At 42.9% G+C, this 17942-nt stretch overlaps 1 protein-coding gene across 3 annotated transcripts in view; it reads left to right on the plus strand.

Moving 5' to 3' along the window:
- The first annotated feature begins 215 nt into the window (after positions 1-215).
- The window catches only part of Epb41l4a (erythrocyte membrane protein band 4.1 like 4A), a 252670-nt gene continuing 234943 nt past the window's right edge, over positions 216-17942 (plus strand). Inside the window, exons 1-2 of one of the 3 annotated variants that reach the window (XM_021255867.2) lie at positions 216-958; positions 1182-1576. In XM_021255867.2, coding sequence (XP_021111526.2) covers positions 1478-1576 — 99 coding nt within the window. In that variant the 5' untranslated portion in view covers positions 216-958; positions 1182-1477. The remainder of the gene's footprint in view (positions 959-1181; positions 1577-17942) is intronic. The other 2 variants (XM_004841779.4, XM_021255865.2) reach the window with 2 other exon arrangements.

Raw genomic sequence — 17942 nt, forward strand, 5'->3', positions numbered from 1 at the left:
GTCATCCCGTGTCTCCTCTTCATTGTGACTCTGATTAACTCGCTGGTGGTTCCCAGCCGGAGGTCACAGATTGCACCTGCTCCGCAGGCCAGAGGGGCCCTGCCAGGTCCGCAATTCAGCGCCGTTGACTGTGCACGGACTCAAGGACCCACCAGGGGTCACTGCAGCCTCAGAGCTATTGTGTCCTCCTGTCCTGGACACGGCCGGCTGCGCGGAGGGCGTCGGGCTGGGATCGCCGAGGGCCGGGGTCGGAGCCCAGCTGCGCCCTGCCCCGCCTGAGACAGCCTCCCGGTCTCCTAGGGAAACCGACCCAACGCGCTTGGGACAGCGGCTCGGCTCGGGCATAGCGCGCGGCTTCCTCGCGCGGACCTGTGGGCACCTAGCCATTTGTACACCTCTGCTCCGCCCTCAGCCCTCGGTTGAGACCCCGCCCAGAAGGGGCGCCCCTGCGGCGGTGAAGGGGCTCTCGATACGCTCCGGGGCTTTTGGCTGAGGTCTGGATCGGACCCGCTGCACCTGGGCTGCTCCCGCCCGCGGCACTACCCCTCGAGTCGCCGAAAGAACTTTCCCCGGAGCCCTCGCGGCCTGGCGCACCCCGGGCACCCCCTGCCCCCACCTCCCGCCGCGCTCCCTGCCGGGCGCCGGCTTCTCCGCGCCACCGCCTGCAGCTCCTACGACTCCCTGCCTTTCCGAAGTCCTGCAGAAGCGGCAGCACTCCGCCGCGGCGCCAGCACAGTCCAGGAGACAGAGCTTGAACTTGGTCACCCCGGGCTCCGGGGATGAGTTCGGGCTCCCTCGGGCGGGAGCCGCGCCCCACCACTAGCTGACCGCCCCTCGCTGGTCTCGGTAAGGCGCCCGCTGCCCTTTGGAACCCTCTGGGTCTCCGCCGACCGGGGTTTGGAGGGAGTCGCCCGAGTGACCACGCTAGCCACTGCCCTTCCCTGCGCGCCTGGCTGAGGTGGGTACCCCTGACACAAAAGAGCAGCCTGGGGAGAGAGGCCCGCACTCGCCGGCCGGGCGGTGGGGGCTGGATGTGCACGCCCGCTGGGGACCCGAGGCAGAGGGGCGGCGGGTGAGTGGCGGCGCGCTCGCCTGGCGCGGGTGGAGGGAGCTGCGGGACTTCCCGGTTCCTTCCTTTTCTTGTCTCTTGCACCCGTTGCCAAACGATTTGTCTTCCTCAGGTCCGCCGAGGCGCCGCGCGCCCCCCACCTTCGGAAGGGCCGGAGCCTCAGGATGCGCTGGGCCGCGCCGCTGCCCTGGGGGCCCTGTTCCTCGTGCTCTGCCCGGGCGGCGGGGGGGCGCTGACTCCCCGGCCCTCTCCGCCTCCTGGCTGCGGCCCCGGACCCCCGGGAGCAGCTCCTCCCTCCCTCGCTACAGCTCGGACAATAAATTAAAGCTTCGCGCCTGAGGAGAGGGGGCGGCTCGGCGGCTCGGACGCTGCTTTCTCACAGCCTGGCTGGGGACTGTCTCCGCCGACATGGGCTGTTTCTGCGTTGTTCCGGAAGAATTTTACTGTGAAGTTTTGCTCCTGGATGAATCCAAGCTAACCCTCACCACACAGCAGCAAGGCATCAAGGTAGGCGCCGGGGGCGCGTCCCGGGGGTCTGCAGCCCCGGGGGCTCGGGGCCCGCGGCTTTGTCTCGGGGCTGTCACCCACCGAGGCCGGGGCTGCGTCTGTGCGCGCCGGGAAGGAGAGGCAGCTGCCCGCCGCTCCCCGAAAGCGGGGGGGACGTGTCAGGGTGGGTTAACCGAATTCCTTCATAAAGCAAGTTTGACTTCGCAAAGGTGATTCCAGGCACCCACTCTCCGCTGCAGTACGCGGTCCTGCAGCAGAGAGCAAAACTCTACCGGTCCAGGTTTCCTAGCAAAGCCCCTGGGCACCTCGCGGTTCCCACGGAGGCGCAAAATTGAGTATGCAGGATGCACCCCACCCCGGTGTTAAAGACAAGGTTCGACTTGGCTTTGCTGAGGGTATTTTTTTCTTGATAGCTTTCGTGGGAAGTTCACATCTTAAAACACATTAATTGGGCCGTCGTGATTGTGTTCTCTGGGTGTGTCGTTGGGCAGTGTTACGTTTGCACAGAAAATAATTTCCCTTTTCCGAAAGCGAACTGGTTTGAGCCGCACGTTTAAAAGTAAACATCTCTCAAAGCGATTCGGTAATAAGTCTGCTCCTGTTTGTAGTCATTAAAAACGCAATTGCTACGCTTAACCTAGGGAACCCAAACAAAAAGGCTGCGGAGCTTGCAGGATACACTTCCTTAATGTTGATGAGTTCTTACGTTTATTCCTGGCAACCTGAGGATGCGCCTGCGCGCTTGTTTCGCTCTCGGAACAGTTTAACCTCCTACCGGCGATCCAAAACCTGGGCTTGTTTTGTTTCCCTTTCCCCTTTACTTTTAAATCACTGAGGTATTTTCCATAAAGCAGCAGCTGAGTCTGGTGCAAAGAGACCTCCCCCTCCGCCCGTAGAGCTGAACTGGCTGAGAAATCCAGTTCCGGCCGCTAAATGTCCCCTCTTAGTCTTGTAATGTCAAAAGGTAAGCCTGAAGAGTTAGGTCCTGGGCATTTACTTCTGCGAATCATCTTTACACAGCGTTACACACTAGAGTAACTGTTTCTGGCTAGAAGTCTCAGCGTTGATGCCCTATTTGGAGCACAGAGTTCTAATTTCACAGGTGTCTTAGCAGGAGAAAGGGGCAAAAGCGACCAGTTAAAGCTGCAACTTGTTAGAGATCTTTTCTGTAGGAAATTGTTTTGAGTATTGTTTTCTCAGTAGTTACAGTCAGCAGAATTCAGTCAGATTCTTTGTGTTTTCTTTTGTGACTAATAGAACAGTCTTTGGAGGAGAGTGTTCATTTTGTACTTCTAACTTCAGTACTCAAACACCTCACTGGTCCAGAGAAATTAGGAACTTACTTTACAAGATGAGGTAACATTTTGCCTAAGAAATTAGGCAAAAATTGTAAAACTCCCTAAGTTCTCAGTAGTAAAGAGATTCTCTGTGGTGTGGGGAGTGAAAACGATTAGAAAAAGATAAGTGATGATTTGGTACTAAAACAACAAAGAAGTCTTTCTGAAGTGCTGAGTCCAAATTCATCTGGAATCTAGAGTCATCCCCAGTGGAGCTTCTTGTGCAAGCATGAAAGCCATCCCCTGTCTGCAGTGGCCCATGGCTGTTATTCTGCCAAGGGAGCAGCCAGGATTTGGGATCAAATGAAATAATTTTGTCTGAGAAGCATGAATCAAAAATCTGAATTCAAGTTATTTCTAGTAACCTGATGGTGCTTATCTTGTTTTGCAAAGAAGTTGAAAATTGGTGAGTCAAAGGCAACATCAACTTTCTAATACTGTTATTTTGGCTGTATGCCATATAATTAAACAATAATTTAAACAGGCTTTTGTTGGAAGGAATCATTTCACAACAGGCTTGGTCTCTTTCGGTGTCACAAAAGCATGACATGATTATTTTGATGGCCATATGTATAGCACAGATGTCTGCTGAAGTTAACCACATTATCTGCAACTACCATAAAAATGCATGGATTTACTTATGGTATGTACTGAATTAAATATATTTGTATATAAATGGCAAAAGGTACAAAAAATCATGCATGTAAACAATACTACAAAAAATTGAAGGAACATGTATATGTGATTCTGTACATACTTGATTTAAAAATATTTTCCTAACCTTTCTAAATTATGGTGCATAGGTACCGTTACTGAAAATTGCATTAATTAGATAAATTAGCTCTTAGTTTAGTTTGCAAATTAAAAGTAAACAATTACTTGAAAGTTAATAGCCAATAGCTACTGCCATATTATAGTGTTCTCCCCTGGGATAGTACTCTTGATAATTTTGATTATCACTAATTAAAAACAAAGTCAAACAGGCAATATCAATTAACCCATTTCCCCCTGAAATTAAAGCAGAAAAAGTTTTTTTTGTATGTTTCAAGTGTTTACAATACTTATTTTGTGATGACCCTTTCTCGTATTCCATTTTCCTATTCTCAAGTGAAAAGACAGCTAATTTTGCATTAATATTGTTCACGTATTTTATCCTACGTGGTTTCTTAAGCATTTGCTTGTAAAAAACAAAAAAGAATTTTCTTGTATTGCTTGTATAATAATGCATTGAGCTAGCAGATTAATTGCAGTAAATTAAAGTAGAAGAAGCTTGAAGAAAGCTTGGTAAAACATTTTTTTCTGTGTACCATTTTGAAAAACACTCTATGGACTTGTTTAAGTACAATATTACAAATTGAGAAGTTAGTGTGGCATAGTGATGCACACCTGTAATGCCAGCACTAGGAGGGAGGCTGAGGCAGGAGGATTGTTGCAAATCTGAGGCTAACCTGAATTGCATAGCGACACCCTGACTCAAACAACAACAACAACAAAACCAATTGAGAAGTTATAACTAATTTTCTACAACTTAGATTGAACTTTTTCATTGAGCCCAGAAAAAAAATTGATGCATTCCTGCAGAAAACATTGCAGCCTGAAAATAATAGTTCCACATCTTCTGTGTTCAGAAGAGTATCATTTAAATGGGAAATAATTTTCTATTTAAAAGATAATTAGAAAAGTACAATATTTTGGTATCTGTATCAATGCTGCATAGGTATTTGCTTTCTTCACTTGCTTCAGAGGTGACCTCGCTTGACCAGCAGGAGAGTCATTCAGTTCATAGTGTGAGCCTGGGCCAGGATTTGAAAACCCAAGTTTATATAAGCTGAGAGCTATTGGTTATGTATGTTGAGCCACACAGTAGTTTTTAGCTTTGTTCTCTGCTGCTATCTCTGTTGTTTATTCAAGTAAGAATTTCTGCTATAGTTGTTCTCAGTTTTTTGAGTAATGTTTGTTCTGGGAAACTTTTGTTAGGTCCTTTGTAGTTCTCTGCTAGGGAGGGTAAAGACCTGTTTGTTCTTTTAGAAAGCAAAACTTGTCAGTGACTCAGACTACTTTTTTAGGTTGTTATTTGGTTAGTAAAAGATTTCGGTGGTGGGTGGGGGCATCACAAGGCTTGATTATAAGGGTAGCACTTAGGGTTGCTGTTGCAAATATGAATAGTTTAATTTTTTATTTTTTTAGACAGAGTCTCAGTAACTCAGGCTGGCCTCAGCCTGCCTCAGCCTCCCAAATGCCAGGATTCTAGGCGTGTGCCACCATGTCTGGCAAATTGTGGCCTTCCAAGATACTCGCTTTTCCTAGATGTGTTGAGTAAATTAATGAAACCAATAAGCCAGTAAAATGGAAACTCCATTAGCTTTTAAAAGTGGCTTTATTGAGATATGTCATACAATTTATATAGTTATGCTGTTCTTCCATTAACTATCAAATGTTACATCCTAATATCCTGAGATTCCTGAAGGAATACTATAAGTCAGTTTTGATGCTCTGTTCAGAAACTTCCTAATAAACCAGAAAAAGAGTTACAAGGCAGGGATTTAAAGTATATGCATCTCATTTACCAAGAATTATAATTTCCATTGCATTTGGACTGGTGAAGAAAATGTCTCAAAAGATTGAGGGAACAAGTGAAGAGCAATAATTCTTCACAAATTGTATTGAATATATATACAAATACCTCTGTCTTTTGGTATGAGCCACATAACTTATAAACGTAGGTTAAAGCAAGGAACATACCTGTTAATGTATGCTGGCCTTGGGTCTCAGTAGGTAGCACATTAGATGTGGGACTGAGCTACAAAGTGCCCCTCCTCCACACTGAATCTGGCTTTCTAAAACTCAAATGTAGTATCCATGTCGTGGCTGCTTAAGATGAACTAATATATATAGTTTTTTATTTTTTTAAGACAGGGTCTCACTATGTAATTCAGGCTGGCCTTAAACCAACTCTGTACCTGAGGCTGGCCTTGAACTCATGGTGACCCTCCTGCCTCAGCCTCCTGAATTGATATAATTTTAAAACTAAGGGAAAAGCATTGTTACTTCCAGCGGCTGATGGGTGCTCTTCTCTGGGTGCTAATACTGTTCTTGGTTGATGGTGGGCCAGACTTCGTGCAGCCCTGTTACTATGTCTGTTTGTTCTTGAGTTCTACAATGTTAAGTATGAATGTAGGGTTTTGTTGCTTTTGAGCATGAGTGAGTGATAAGGGTTGAATCTAAATTTTAGGGACAAATGTCCAGACTCTACTTCTGATTAGCTGTCTGGACACTGGTTTGTTTTATTAAGACACTCACAAGATGGGAAAGTAGTTTTTGTTTTGTTTTGTTCTGTGCCATGTTTTCCCCCAGATAGTCGGGCTAGACAGTCCTTTGCTGTCCTGTCCATCATAAGATACTTAGTATTATTCCTAGTCACTACCCTTGAGGTGCCAGTCGATCCTCTTCCCAGGCATGACCACCAAAAATATCCCCAGGTGTCACCCAGTGTTCCCTGGCAGGCAGAATCACTTCAGTGGAGGACCAGCGCCATAAAGCACAGCAGCTTCTTTTATTCTTATTTTTGGGCCTTGGTCTTCCACACTGGATGCAGGGGAACCTTTGGATGCTTTCTGTTTTTTCCATTTTTTGTCTGGTTTTGGAGTGGTGAGTTGTTTACCTTCTGTTTCAGCGAAAACAATATGATTATCTGTGTCTTTCACTTGTTGCTTAGTCTTATACTGGGAGCAGTAGGTGTAATGATGTGATTAAAAGCCTGGGCTCTGGAGTCAGGCCATCTGGTTTAAATTTTGGCTCCACTAATTACTTACTAGCTGTAAGGCCTTCAGAAATATCCCATTCAGGTTCTCAACTTCACTATCTATAGAATGGAGGCAAGTAACAGTGCTCACCCCACACATACACAGTTCCTTGCATGTGATGAACACCCAGAAAATGTTGAAAAGACTTTATTTTTCCTTCTTTGCCACCCTCCCCTTCTTACAGTGGATCGTTCCTGTTTAGAGATGAAGTCCAAACTTCACTGTTTGACCCAGCACTCTCCCTGACTGGTCTAGCTCTGATGTCCAAAGACTTACTGTCTGGACCTGCAGAAACATTCCGACTCACTGGAACTTTGTGCATGGGATTCCCGCTGCCTGGTGTACCCTTTTTGTACTCTTTCCTCTTTCTCTGACAACACCCTCAACTAAACCATCCTTGAATCAAGTGTCTCATCTGCTAGGAAGCTTTCATCTGAGGCTGACCAGGCAGGATGACCATCCACACCTCACATACATCCCTGGTACAACATGTGATATCTTGTGAGTGTTAATTTTGGACTCATCTGTCTCCTCTGGAATCCCTATCCATGATCCTGGCAGCTAGAACTGTACACTGCATGTAATAGGTGCTTATTAACTATAATTTGAAGGGAAGAACGAGTGGAGTGTTACAGCTGGACTAGGCCAGTTAAAAATCTTTAATAAGGATAATGAGATCCCTTTGCCAATTTTATTTTTACTAGAAAATATGCCAAAGTAAAATTTTTCACTATGAGAATCTGTTGCCAAGATTCTCTAATTTTTATATTGATAATGAGTAGAAAATGAGATGGTGCAATAGACTGACTTCATGTGCACTCTGAAGAGCTGACGAGAAGCAGTTTCAGTAAACTTGTCACACCATTTTTGTCTTGGAGAGGTAATTCTGTCTTTCTGTCTCCTTTTTTTTTTGGTACTGGGGATCGAACTTGGAACCTTGCGCTTGCGAGGCAGGTGCTGGAACCACTGAGCTAAATCTCCAGCCCCTTCTGTCTCTTAAATACAACTTTTGGGTTCTAGCTTCAAAGTACAGTATTTTGGAAGAAGTGCACATTTCATGAATGAGAGCCTCTCACTTCAGTTATTTTTCTTCCTTGTCTCTTTTTTTCTAACAACCTGAGAACAGTGTTGGTTGGTTTTACAGTGTGAGTTTACATAATCTGGAGCCACCCAATAATTTTTTTTTTTGGTACCTGGGATCAAACTCAGGACCTTGCGCTTCTGAGGCCAGAGGAGGAACCACTAAGCTAAATCCCCAGCCCTGCACCCTATAATTCTAATCTTGCTGTACCACCCATTTTACTCTTAAAGCTTCACAAACCTAATCTGACATGGCTTTGACACTTAATAGAAAAGACAGAGTGAATAAGTTAAATATTGTATTTGTTTTTAAATCAAAAACTGGTTTTCATTCAGATGCAAAGTGTGCTTATCTACAGGCCTGCTACAAAGATGACAAGTCAGAGATTAGGTTGGCTGTGCCCTTCCTGCCTCTCTGAGATTGACTGCTTTGGCCCAGCTTTGTCTTTGATATTTAGCCCCACGTACAGCTTGTGCTTGTCCTCGACCCTGGCCAGCCCGCTTTGGGTTGTGGTGACTAACTAACATTGCTTCTGCACCATGGATCTTGTTTCTGAGTCTCTCCTAAGATTGAATAGGCACCTGTTATCACATGTCATAGGTGTGTTAAATTCGGGAACCAGTCAGTTTACTTTGTGACTCAAAAAGCTTGTAGCTACAATTTGGAGAGTCTGTGCCATTCTCAGAAATGTAGATTGCATTCCTGTGCCCCTTGAGCCATGTATGTATTTCCTGTTTGTTTTCTTTTTTCAGTGAAATAGCCATTCTTCCATAACGCTGCCTATTGTTAATCCCTTATTCTGTAACCAAACACTCTTGTGACGAGATCCCAAAGGGCTGAAATGGCTCCTCCCTCTAGGGGATCTCTGAATAATCTTTGCTGCCAACAGGAAATGGCTGGCTGGGCTCCCAAGGAACCTGTGAGGTTTGTGTCCTGGCAGGGCAGACAGGCCAAGGGGAAGAAGGGATGGAGAGAAAAGTGGGAGTGCCAGAGGTGCAGTGCTGAGTGCTCAGCTGGGAACAGCAGCCTAAGGAAAGGTCGGCGGAGGGAGCAGTGAAAGCAGCTGAAAAGGCAACCAAAGCTGCAGCTGGAGCCTACCTTTTAGGAAGCACGCATTCAGAGCGCTCACAGAAGCACAGTCAGAAGCCCTGAGTTTCCAGCTCTGTGGGCACAGTGTTCCGGAAGGTGGTTAGAAAGGGTTTGGTGTACAGTACAGTTTCCACAGGGATGGTGGCCGGAGTGGCGATCAGGCTCCAAGCCAGCTTGCAGCCTTTGAATTTAGGACCCTTTCTGGCCCCTACCATGTCCTTCATTCACTCAGTTTAAGAAGCAGCCATGAGTCTCTGCTGCCTTAAATGTCTCTTGTTAAAATTGGTTGTCTCCCTCATTCTCACTGCTCCTGACATGGAATGGCCTTTACACTTCACAGCCCAACCTCCTAGCCAGGATCACTTTCATTCGCTCCCCTTCCTTACTCTGCCCTGTAGCCAAGTCCTGATGTGCCACTTAGTTACTGGCTTTGGGACTGGGCTAGTGATTTTTCTTGAGCCAGTCTCAGTTTCCTCTTGTGTAAGTTGAGGTGTGTGATACCTTCCTCACAAGATGTTGTGAGAATGTAAGAAAATAATTTTAGGTAATAGAATAAAAGGTGCTCAATAAATGGTAGCTACTAGTATCTATAATGCATTACATTTGAATACATTTGCTCCTCAATTCCAACTTGTAAATTCTAATCCCCATATTCCTGCCCAAGGTGATTTAGGCTTTCTGAGGGGTGTGAGTAGTTGACAAGTGGGGAAGCAAGAGGGATTAGATACATAGATGCTAATGACTTGTCAGATCTCTGTGTTTGAAGGAGAAATAGTACAGTGGTACCTTGGATCATGAACTCTATTCTTTCCACAATTCTGGTTGCAAACCGGGTTGGACAAGAACTGAATCAAATTCAATGGTTAGGTTTAGTGTTGACTTTAAGGAGAAATTTGATTCTTTTCTCATCCAGTTCAGTATGGGACCAGAATTCTGGAGAGAACTGAGTTCGTGGACCAAGGTACCAGTGTTGTGTTCTAGCTGTACATCTGCTCAGACTGCCTCAGCTACACCTGCAATGCTGAAACTCCACACTTCCTGCTTAGATGTGGACAACACATCTAAATCTCTACCCTTAGTCCCAACTTCCTTATTATCTGGTCGTTATTTCTGATTGCCTAGTGGGTATCACAGTGAATTGCTTCCCTCACCCCAGACCTGCTTCTCTTCTTGTACTCCCTAGTCCACACTATATCAGTTACGAGGCTTTGATCCCCAGTTATGGAGATCTCACTGCAAGCTGCTTCTGTGGAGAAGAAGTTTTATTCACCTCTCGGGGAATCTGGGGATGAGGAGAGAATGCTCTGGGTAGAGTGAGTGACTGCAAGGCCCCTGCTTCTCCCTATCTTTTCCTAGCTCTGCCATCTTGGGAGTCAGTGGCGTCTGCAGGCTGTAGCAGATGGCCAAGAGGTTCTGGAGATGAAGAGATACTACACCTATATGGCATTGTGCTGGACCGGAGTAGAGATGGTGTCACTCTCTCCAGAAGTCCTGCTGCATGCTTTCTCATGTGTCCTTTTGTCAGAATGAGTCTTGAGCCACAGTGGCGATGGAATCACCTTTGGTGCAACAGATTCTCCCTAGAGCTCTGGATAAGGCTGGGATCAGTTTTCTTGAGGCCAGTGGCTGCACTGGAGAGGGCTGAGTGAGCAGGGAATGAGAGGATCTGTGGGTGCCATTGGCCACCATCCAGGATCCTTAAATTTCCACATCTACATCTAGGTTTGTCTTTCTGACCATCTGCCTGCAGTACCTCAATGACTGGTCAACTTCTGTGCTGAGGTTTAAATTCCAAACACGGCAGCAGATCTTGGACTTTTCATGTTTGGGCCTCTCATACCTTTTCTATTCTTTCTCCCACCATTTCTTTTTGCGTGTTTTGCTGTCTGTCCAGACTGAGCTACTTCCAAGTCCTCCATTTCTCCATATTCCCTCACTCAAGTCTTCTCAGCCTGTAAAGCTCCAGTCCACCTGATCTTGTTTGAGCGAAGTTCTAGCCCTCATCAAGCAGGGTTCCGCTCAAGTATTGTCTTTTTTAGAAGACTGATTCTTAGTGGAGAGCTGGAGGGGTTCTCTTCTGACTCTGATCAATCCTGCTTTTCATTCCAGTGGTTTCTGTACTACATTTCATTCCAGTACTTTCCTGCCCACTTTGCCCTGAGAGGAATTTAGTGGGGTGAAAAGGAACTAGGGCCATAGATAAATCTGGCTCCAAATCTTCTTTTGTTAGTGCTGTAAACATGACCAAGTCACCTTCTTTGTGCTTCCTTATCGCTAAAATTAGGGTAGGGCTTTCTGCCTTATCTTGAGATACATGAAACCTTTTACTCTGCTTTGGCAGCTGCTTTTGGTAGGGACAGAAAGCCTTCAGAGAGGGCCATAGGTCTTTTTTATGGGACCCTAGTCAAGCCCAGTTTGGAGTGGTAGGCAACAATGGATTAATGTTGGTGGGATGAATTAATCTGAATAAGAAAATGTACCATAAGGTAATGAATCTAAGAAAGAGAAAAACACATTTTTCCTTTTCCCATTTGAGGTTTTCTAGGTTTAAGTAGTGCACCTGCTTGACTCCTTAATTTCTTACATATTTAGTTTTTGAGAGTAGATTTATTGAGATGTAAATCACATGCCATACACTTAAAATGTACAATCCAGTGGTTCTTCCATATGTTCATAGGTGTGCAACCATTGTCACAATCAATTTTCAAACATTTTCATCATTCCAAAAACAAACCTCATGCCCATTAGCAACCATTTCCTTCCAACTCCCTCCTCCCCTACCCCTAGGCAACTACAAATCTTTGTTTGTCTATAGATTTGCATATTCTGGACACTTCATATAAGTAGATTAATATGGGGTCTCTTGTGATTAGCTTTCATGCAATCTTTTCAGCATTCATTCACAATGTAGCATGTATTGGTACTTCATGTCTTTCTACTTCTGAATAATATTCCATTATATGAATATACTACTATATTTTATTTATCTTTTATTTATCCAGATGATGAACTTTTGGATTGTTTTCACTTTTTTGGCTATTCTCAATACTGTTGCTTCTAGGCATGGTGGAGCATGCCTGTAACCCCAGAATTTGGGAGGCAGGAGGATCACTGGGCTGCATAATGAGTTCAAGGCCAGCCTGAACTACATAGTGAGACCTGTGTCGAAAAAACAAAAAAAAATCTTTTGCTCTAAAGATTCATGTATACAAATCTTTGTGTGGACATATACCTTAGTTTCTGATATATATATATGTATATATATACATACACACATATATACACACTTACGGATGAAGGTTTAATAGTTGAAGGAAGTACCAAACTGCTTCCAATAATGTCAGCATCATTTTACAGTCTCACAGCAATGGAAAATTCCCAGTTTCTTCACATTTTTACCAACCCTCTTTATAATTTGGCTTTTTGATTACAACCTCCTTATTGGAGTATCTTTGTTGTTGTTGTTGTTTTCTGTTTTTTTGAGACAGAGTCTTGCTTCAAACTCACTGTGTAGCCCAGGCTGGCTTTGAACTCATGATGATCCTCCTTCCTCAGTCTCCTGAATGCTGAGATTACAGGTGTGAGCACCACCATGCCTGGCTCTCAGTGTTGTTTTGATTCATTCTCTCCTGATTTCTAGTGAGTTGAGCATCTTTTTATGTACCAGTTGACTGTATATCTTCTTTAGAGAGGTGTCTACTAAGATTCTTTGCTAATCTTTAAAATTAGGCTGACTATATAAGTATATGAATTAAAATATATTCTATGTACAAATCTCTTTATCAGATATTTGATTTATAAATATTTTCTCCTTTCCTGTGGGTTATCTTTTTACTTTCTTGTGATGTTTTTAAACATAAAAATTTTAAGTTTGATGAAGTCTGTTTTTTTCTTTTGTTGCTTGTGCTATTGGTGTTATCTTAGAGAAATTATTTCTTAGTCTAACGTATGAAGATTTATTCTTGTGTTTTAAGTTTTAAAGCCTAAGGTCTTACATTTAGGTCTGTGATCCAGTCTTCATACTTCTGCACAAGATTATCCAAGTGTCCTAGGACCATTTGTTCAAAAGATTGTGTTTCCCACCATTGAATTATTTTGGCACCCTTATTTAAAAAAAAAAAATCAACTGTAGCAGACACCTTTGTCCAGTATTAGCAGGCTGTAAGGGCACAAGCTTTTTGTCCCTCCGTAATTCAGCTGTGTTACATTGGAAGTAGCAGAGTTTGGCTGAGTTCACTCCCAGTCAAGGTCAACTGACTCCAGCTAAATTCTTCCCCTCTGAATTAACCATTTGTTCTCATCAGCAAAGATATGCTTGTGTCCTCATTCTACAGTCCTGCCTGCTTGATACATGTTATCAGCAGGTGTCCCAAGGCCTGCCCAGTTTGCAGTTGTAATTGAATATACACTGGATGTCCTGGGGGTCCTTTGTCTTTGCTGCCTGGAGCAGCTTAGATCAGCCCAAGACACATTTTCTCTCAAGTCTCTGTCTCTGTGTTTCTTTTAATTCCCACTTTTCTATCTTGTGGACATCATACTGGCTTGCAGGAGGCCAGGACCACTGCAGGGGTCTCTGGCAACTCCCATTACCTTTTCCATATAATCAACTGAGGATAAATGTGAGAGTTTATTGCTGGGCTTTCAGTTCTATTCCATTGGTCTACATGATTCATTATATCTTGCTTGTTTTTACCAGTTCCATGCTAAGTTTGGTGTGCAAAATTCAGCAAAGAAAATATTCCTAGTTAAACACATTTAATATTTTGACAAAAGTTTTATGCAAAGTTTCTGAGGGTACTGACATTGTCTGCTTCACCCACTGTTAAATTCTCAAGAACAAACGCCAGGCAAATGGTGGTGCTCCGTAAATATTTTAGGAGGACCAATTTAAGTCATGCTGCTGCTGTTGCTTTTGTAATTTGAAATTGTGCTTGAATACTGTATTTTGATTTCCCAAACTTTTCTGTACAAGCTTTGAGTGTTCCTATTTTTGTTCTGTAAAGGATTTGCCTTTGGTTCTTTGTGTAAATCACTTGGTGGAGTACTGGAAAAAGGATATCTGCATGTGTTTTATGAATAACTTTTTTGGCTAGCTTTGATAGGTGACGATATTAGAAAAGTTAATATTTGCATATGTATGTGGTTTTCATCTATTAGCTTGAAACATGCTGAGAAATTCTTAGATTTATGATGAATAGGGCAGTATATGCCGGGTTTTTTCCTCTAGGAAAATAATAGCAATGACTAGAAGACTACTACTGAACAGACACAACGTCTCCCATCAGTTTTAATCCTGAATTTCAAAGATTCTAGCAGGATTGCAGGGTAAATCCAGGGAACAACCATGGCTTTATAGATTTGGACTAGGATCTGCTATAACTGAGGAAAATTGTAGCAAATCTTAGTGGTATTGAAACTGGCACAACATAAGCTCTACAGTCTTGTCTGGATTGTGCATTTTAAAAGTCTGTGGTCAAACACTTGAAAAATCTCAATAGATATGTGGCCACAACAGTTCCCTTTGTGGAGAGAATCTTGAATGTCTAGAATCTAGGTAATGCCATAGCATCCCCAGATCTTTCACACAACCTTGTTTCTGCTTGTCAGGGCTTTTTCAGCCACTATTTCTTTCTTTTATGCAGTAGATCCTCTGCATCAAACCTGTGATAGTCACATGTGGTCACTGAACTCAGCCCCTTGATACGCCCTGAAGAAGCAGGAGCAGGCAGCCAGAGTGAGAGTGTGGATGAGGTGACATAAATTACAACAGCCTGGATTTCACTTAAAATAGAAAATTAGGCCCTGTGTGGGCATGGAGGTGGGGGGAGAGGGATACAGTGAGGGGCACTGGTCCCTGTGGACCCAGACCCTTGCTCTCCCCAACCCCATCCCCATCCCTACTTTCTGCGCTGCGTGGAAGGAAGGATTGAGAGCTGACTAGAGAGGCAGAGTTCAGAATTGAAAACCACTTCGATTCACGCTAGTAACACTGCCTCCCGTGCTGCCAACCCCAACCTTTATTTTGGTCTCCTCCCAACACCTCTCTAAAATTAAATCTTTCTAGTTCTGTGCTTTGTCCTGATTATCTTCTGCAGTCTCGGCATTTGGATTTGTGGAACTCTTCCTGGTTAGATCATTGTTTTGTTGTTTCTGTTTTTGTATTTTCTTCAGTTTACCTGAGAGATTGCTTATGTGAATTATTTTCAGAATGCTAGTTATTACATTGCATTTTAATTTTTTGGCTATTTTGAAAATTCTTACTTATCTAAAAAGTCTAGAATAATTTATTTAATGGCATGGTTTTAGAGCTTGTGTCCCTTAGATTTTTCCGTCATCTTTATTTTGTAAAGCTTGTTCCCTGAGTTCCTATAGCTCTATTCTGACATCTCTCCAGGAAAAATAATTAAAAACTGATTAGTGACCCTTTTTATTGCCTGGGGGAGGATGCAGAGGGAGAAGGGTAAAGTTGTTCTTTTGTTGAAGGGTTCAGATGTCTTGTCATCAGGAGACTAATAGATCTTTTCCCCCTGATAATGATTACTTCTTCTTCATGCTTTTGCTGCTGTTTACAAGGACAGTTGGAGGATGTGCAAATTTTCTAGAATTCCCCAGAGAGCCTGCTTCTTTTTTGTTTCACTGTTTTTTACATCATGTTCTGGGACAGTTATTTGAGGATAAATAGGTTTTGAATGTGAGGGTGTATTGGGGCCTGGATCAGTGCTATGTGTCCGTAATTATAGGTAGGCATTTGTGAACTCAGTTGTATAAGATTTATTTGGAGCTTATTGTGTACCCAGTAGCATCTGATTCCTGGTGGTGGACAGTGAACCAGAAGGACTTTTATCTGCAAGAAGTTTAACTTCTAGGTGGAAATCCAAACATTTACGTATAAAACAATGGAGTATATTGCAGGACAATATAAAATCAACTGTTGGGTTATGTGGTAGGATTCTAACGGGTACAGAAATTTTTTTTTTTTGAAACAGGGTCTTGCTACATAGTTCAGGTTATCCTTGAACTCACTATGTAGCCCAGGCTGGCCTTGAATTCACAGTGATCCTCCTGCCTCAACCTTCTGAGTGCTGGAATTACAGGAGTGCACCACCATGCCCAGATTCAAGAAATTTTTATAGGAAAGAAATTCTTTTGGATGAAGTTAATCAAGAAAGGTGTCTTAGAAAAGTGAATACAGGCTCACAGTGCTTTATCTGAAACCTGTGCGGCCAAATGTGTTTAAAGATCCAAGATTTTCCAGATTCCAGTAAGGTAATATGGTATATTATGCAGCCTTCCAGGGCAGGTCTAGGGTGGTACCTCATACACACAAGACATCAGTATTTCTGCAATTTAACATTTGGATATTCATGATAAGTGGGGGTTAAAAATAAGAAGCTTTGTAGCAATTTATAACAGCTTTTGTTCCTGTATGAGTTATCTCTTGCTATGTAGCAAATTATGAATAATCGACATTTATCATTTATAGTTTCTGTGGGTTGGGAATCCAGGAGTAGCTTAACTGGTCATTCTGGTTCAAGATCTCTTACGAGGTTCTGCTCAAGATGTGGCTGAGGCATTGGTCATCTGGAGATGGAAGATTTGCTTCCAAGCTCACTCATGTGGCTATTGACAGAAAGCCTCTGTTCCTCCCTATGTGGCCTCTCCATGATTTGGCTATCCTTGCAAAATGGCAGTTAGAGAGGCAGACAAAGAGGGGGAAAAGGAGAGGAGGGCTGGAGGCGGGGTTTCAGGATGGAAGCCACAGTCTTTTATAATATCCCGTTATTTCGGTTGTATTTTGTTGGTCACCCAAACCAGCTTTGGAGTGAGAGGAGACTATACAAGGGTTTGAAGACCAGGAGGTGTGACTCACTGGGTGCCCTTTTGAAGATGGATTACCTTAGTCTTCAGATGAGTTTTGGCATTAAATGTAAGATAAAACTTTAAATTTTAATATCTTTTTGAATTTTAGATTGTGGAGAAGAAATTGTGGATTTCTATAGACTTTGGCCTCCAGAAAGTGGTGACTCATGAGGATAGTCTGTATCTCTCAAGGATGTCCAGGATGGAGATGTGTCAAACAGAGAAATGAACTTAATAATGAATTTAATGGAGGAAGACAAGGAATGTTTGGTGAATGCTCAAACTAGCATTTTCCTGAGTGCTAGGCCCTGTATTTGATGGTAGGAATAGACAATTTTTAATCACCTGGCACTTAAATCTAGAATTCTGATTTTGAGAAATAATAAATGCATGATATGAATATCTTTATTGAAAATATTTTTATTTCTTCAATAGAAAGCGTAAACTGTATAGTGGGAGAAGGAGAAAATCTAGACTCAAAACATCCTGATTCCTCTTCCACTGCATTTTCCACTTCATTTTCTAGCTTGGAAAAGTTTTCAATGTGTTGGAGTCTTAGTTTTTCCATTTGTAAAATTACGTGACTGCCAATATCATCCCATTAATATTCTAAGTATTGGGAGGCTCAAAGGAAATAATAGCTGAAAAGCTCTTGGAAAATGTTAAAGCTCTAAAGTGTTAATAATTATTATCTTGTGGCTTCATCATTTACTTACTAGTAACCTTTGAAAGTTGTTTAACTCACTCTGCTTGAGTTTGATCATCAGTAAAATGAGGATAATATTATCTACTTCACAAGTTATGAGGGTTAAATGAAATACATGTAAGAGCTCAGAGTAATGATAAATGCTAAATACATATAAAAGCTCAGGGTAGTGATAAATACCATGATAAATACCAAATAAAGGTTTGTTGCACTACATAGCCTAAGCCTAAAGAGAGATTTTTTTTTAGAAGTAAAATTCTGACTTAAATGTCCTTAGAAGCTGTAAACAATAAGGCGAAGTACAGTCTTTGTTAAAAGGCATTATTTGCTGATTAGAAAATTGATTCAGTGAGTTTATTTTGAAAGCAACTACCAGCTTCCTCCCTGTCTTATTTGATGTGGACTTTTATGCATAACTTTAAAGAAATTTGAAGGTCATAAGGTAAAGGAAAACTGTTTGTGTTTTTGATAGGATAGTAGTCAATAGTGG

This window comes from Heterocephalus glaber, unplaced genomic scaffold (genome assembly GCF_053883595.1).
Source record: "Heterocephalus glaber isolate CG9 unplaced genomic scaffold, H.glaber_assembly_v1.0 deba00001465, whole genome shotgun sequence".
Taxonomy (NCBI): Eukaryota; Metazoa; Chordata; class Mammalia; order Rodentia; family Bathyergidae; genus Heterocephalus; species Heterocephalus glaber.